General features: G+C 34.8%; 1 protein-coding gene across 1 annotated transcript in view; it reads right to left on the reverse strand.

Annotated features, from left to right (window-relative positions):
- Positions 1 to 739: 739 nt before the first annotated feature.
- Positions 740 to 2026, reverse strand: part of BET1 (Bet1 golgi vesicular membrane trafficking protein) — an 18747-nt gene continuing 17460 nt past the window's right edge. The window contains exon 4 of the mRNA XM_024132314.3: positions 740 to 1083. Within this exon, the coding sequence (XP_023988082.1) occupies positions 928 to 1083 (156 nt within the window). The 3' untranslated portion in view covers positions 740 to 927. The remainder of the gene's footprint in view (positions 1084 to 2026) is intronic.

A 2026-nucleotide genomic window follows, 5' to 3' on the forward strand; every position in this document is an offset into this window, starting at 1 on the left:
GTCAATGGTATATATATAAAGTTAATAGAAAATGACAACTATACGGGTACACATTTGTTTTGAACTTTACTAGAAATATGCCAAAATAAGTTTTATTAAAGAATGAGGTCCTTGGGCAGAAGCGGAAGAAGAATCATATCATCAAAAATTATTAGGAAAACTGTAGGTAAAAAGAAGTCAGCCTACAATTTTAACCAAATAAAGAAGGAAAGGAGAGTACATCATCAGGGGCGATGACAGTTCAGGAAAATACATTTACCATCCATCACAAACTTTCTCACCACCTCAAGAGCTCAGCACAAGGCTCTCCAGGCATTGTTATTTATTTTCCCACTAAGTTTCTTTATGTGGAACATAAACCTACATTTATGGTAACAACAGGTTATTATACTGCTATTTAACCTGACAGCAAAAAACAGGAAAAAAACTTATTAGGGCCAGACTGACCTCAGACCATCTCAATACCCCTGAAAATAGGGGCAAAAAAATGAATCATTAAGAAACAGTATTCAAAGAGCACTGTATTATCTAATGTGGTTTATAAAACAAGTAAAATTCAGTAATCTTTGATGGAAAAAGCCATAGTATTATTTGAAATTTAGGAATGTTTTGATGCTGATTTTTTACTGAAGTGGTACTCCAAGCCGTTAAGTTGGAACAAATTCCAAACTCACAGTTACTTGCATCCTCAGACCATCTCAATACCCCTGAAAATAGGGGCAAAAAAATGAATCATTAAGAAACAGTATTCAAAGAAAGAGCACTGTATTATCTAATGTGGTTTATAAAACAAGTAAAATTCAGTAATCTGATGGAAAAAGCCATAGTATTATTTGAAATTTAGGAATGTTTTGATGCTGATTTTTTACTGAAGTGGTACTCCAAGCCGTTAAGTTGGAACAAATTCCAAACTCACAGTTACTTGCATCACCTCAGTTTAATAATCCAATAAATGACAAAAAAGACAAACAATGAAAACAGCATCATATAGCACAGCAGCTTTGTTTGGCTCCCTTTGGATAAAATCTTCAGTTTTCCCATGGTTTTACCTAGAAATCCAGTTGTAGAATCAAACTGTGAATCCTATGAGGAGAAAAGGAAAACAAAATATAATAGTTGAATTCTAATATTCTACACATGCATATTTAAGTAATTTAATATATTGTTATTAGAATACATTTTTAATGACATTTTCTGTGTTTAGTCAATTCAGGACCCTGTTTATAACTTAGATAATCAGCCTGATTACTCCATGCAAAATAATTTTCTCAATAAATAAAAAGCTCTTTCATTATCCAGTAAACATTCTTTCAGCTCCGGAGTAATTCAAAACCCCAAAGTATTTAGGTCTTATTCCAATTATGTGGATTAAAAAATATTAACAGTAAAGTAAGTAGTTTATCTACTATCACACAGGTTTTTTTCCCACTTTTTGTTGGGGCATTGCTCTCCAAGGTCAAATGGTGGGTTGCTTCCCAGTACAGAATTCATCCAAAATTTAATATGGTTAGCAGTTAAATGTACCTTTACTTTTGTTGTTTTTTTTAACATCTTTATTTATTGGAGTATAATTGCTTTACAATGGTGTGTTAGTTTCTGCTTTATAATAAAGTGGATCAGTTAGTTATACATATACATATGTTCCCGTATCTCTTCCCTCTTGCGTCTCCCTCCCTTTACTTTTAAGATCCTTTTATTTAGGTAGCTGACTTAGAAGGTCAGCAGAGTCTATTAAAAGTTAAGAGAATGTTATGTAGAGGTGGTAAAATGTGGTAGAAACTACAAATATGGATGGGGAAAAACTACCACATTAAAACATAGGTGGAGAGGGTGTGGAGAAAAGGGAACCCTCTTGCACTGTTGATGGGAATGTAAATTGATACAGCCGCTATGGAGAACAGTATGGAGGTTCCTTAAAAAACTAAAAGTTGGGGCTTCCCTGGTGGCACAGTGGTTGAGAGTCGGCCTGCCGATGCAGGGGACACGGGTTCGTGCCCCGGTCTGGGAGGATCCCACATGCCGCGGA

The sequence above is a fragment of the Physeter macrocephalus genome, chromosome 5 (assembly GCF_002837175.3).
Source record: "Physeter macrocephalus isolate SW-GA chromosome 5, ASM283717v5, whole genome shotgun sequence".
Classification (NCBI taxonomy): domain Eukaryota; kingdom Metazoa; phylum Chordata; class Mammalia; order Artiodactyla; family Physeteridae; genus Physeter; species Physeter macrocephalus.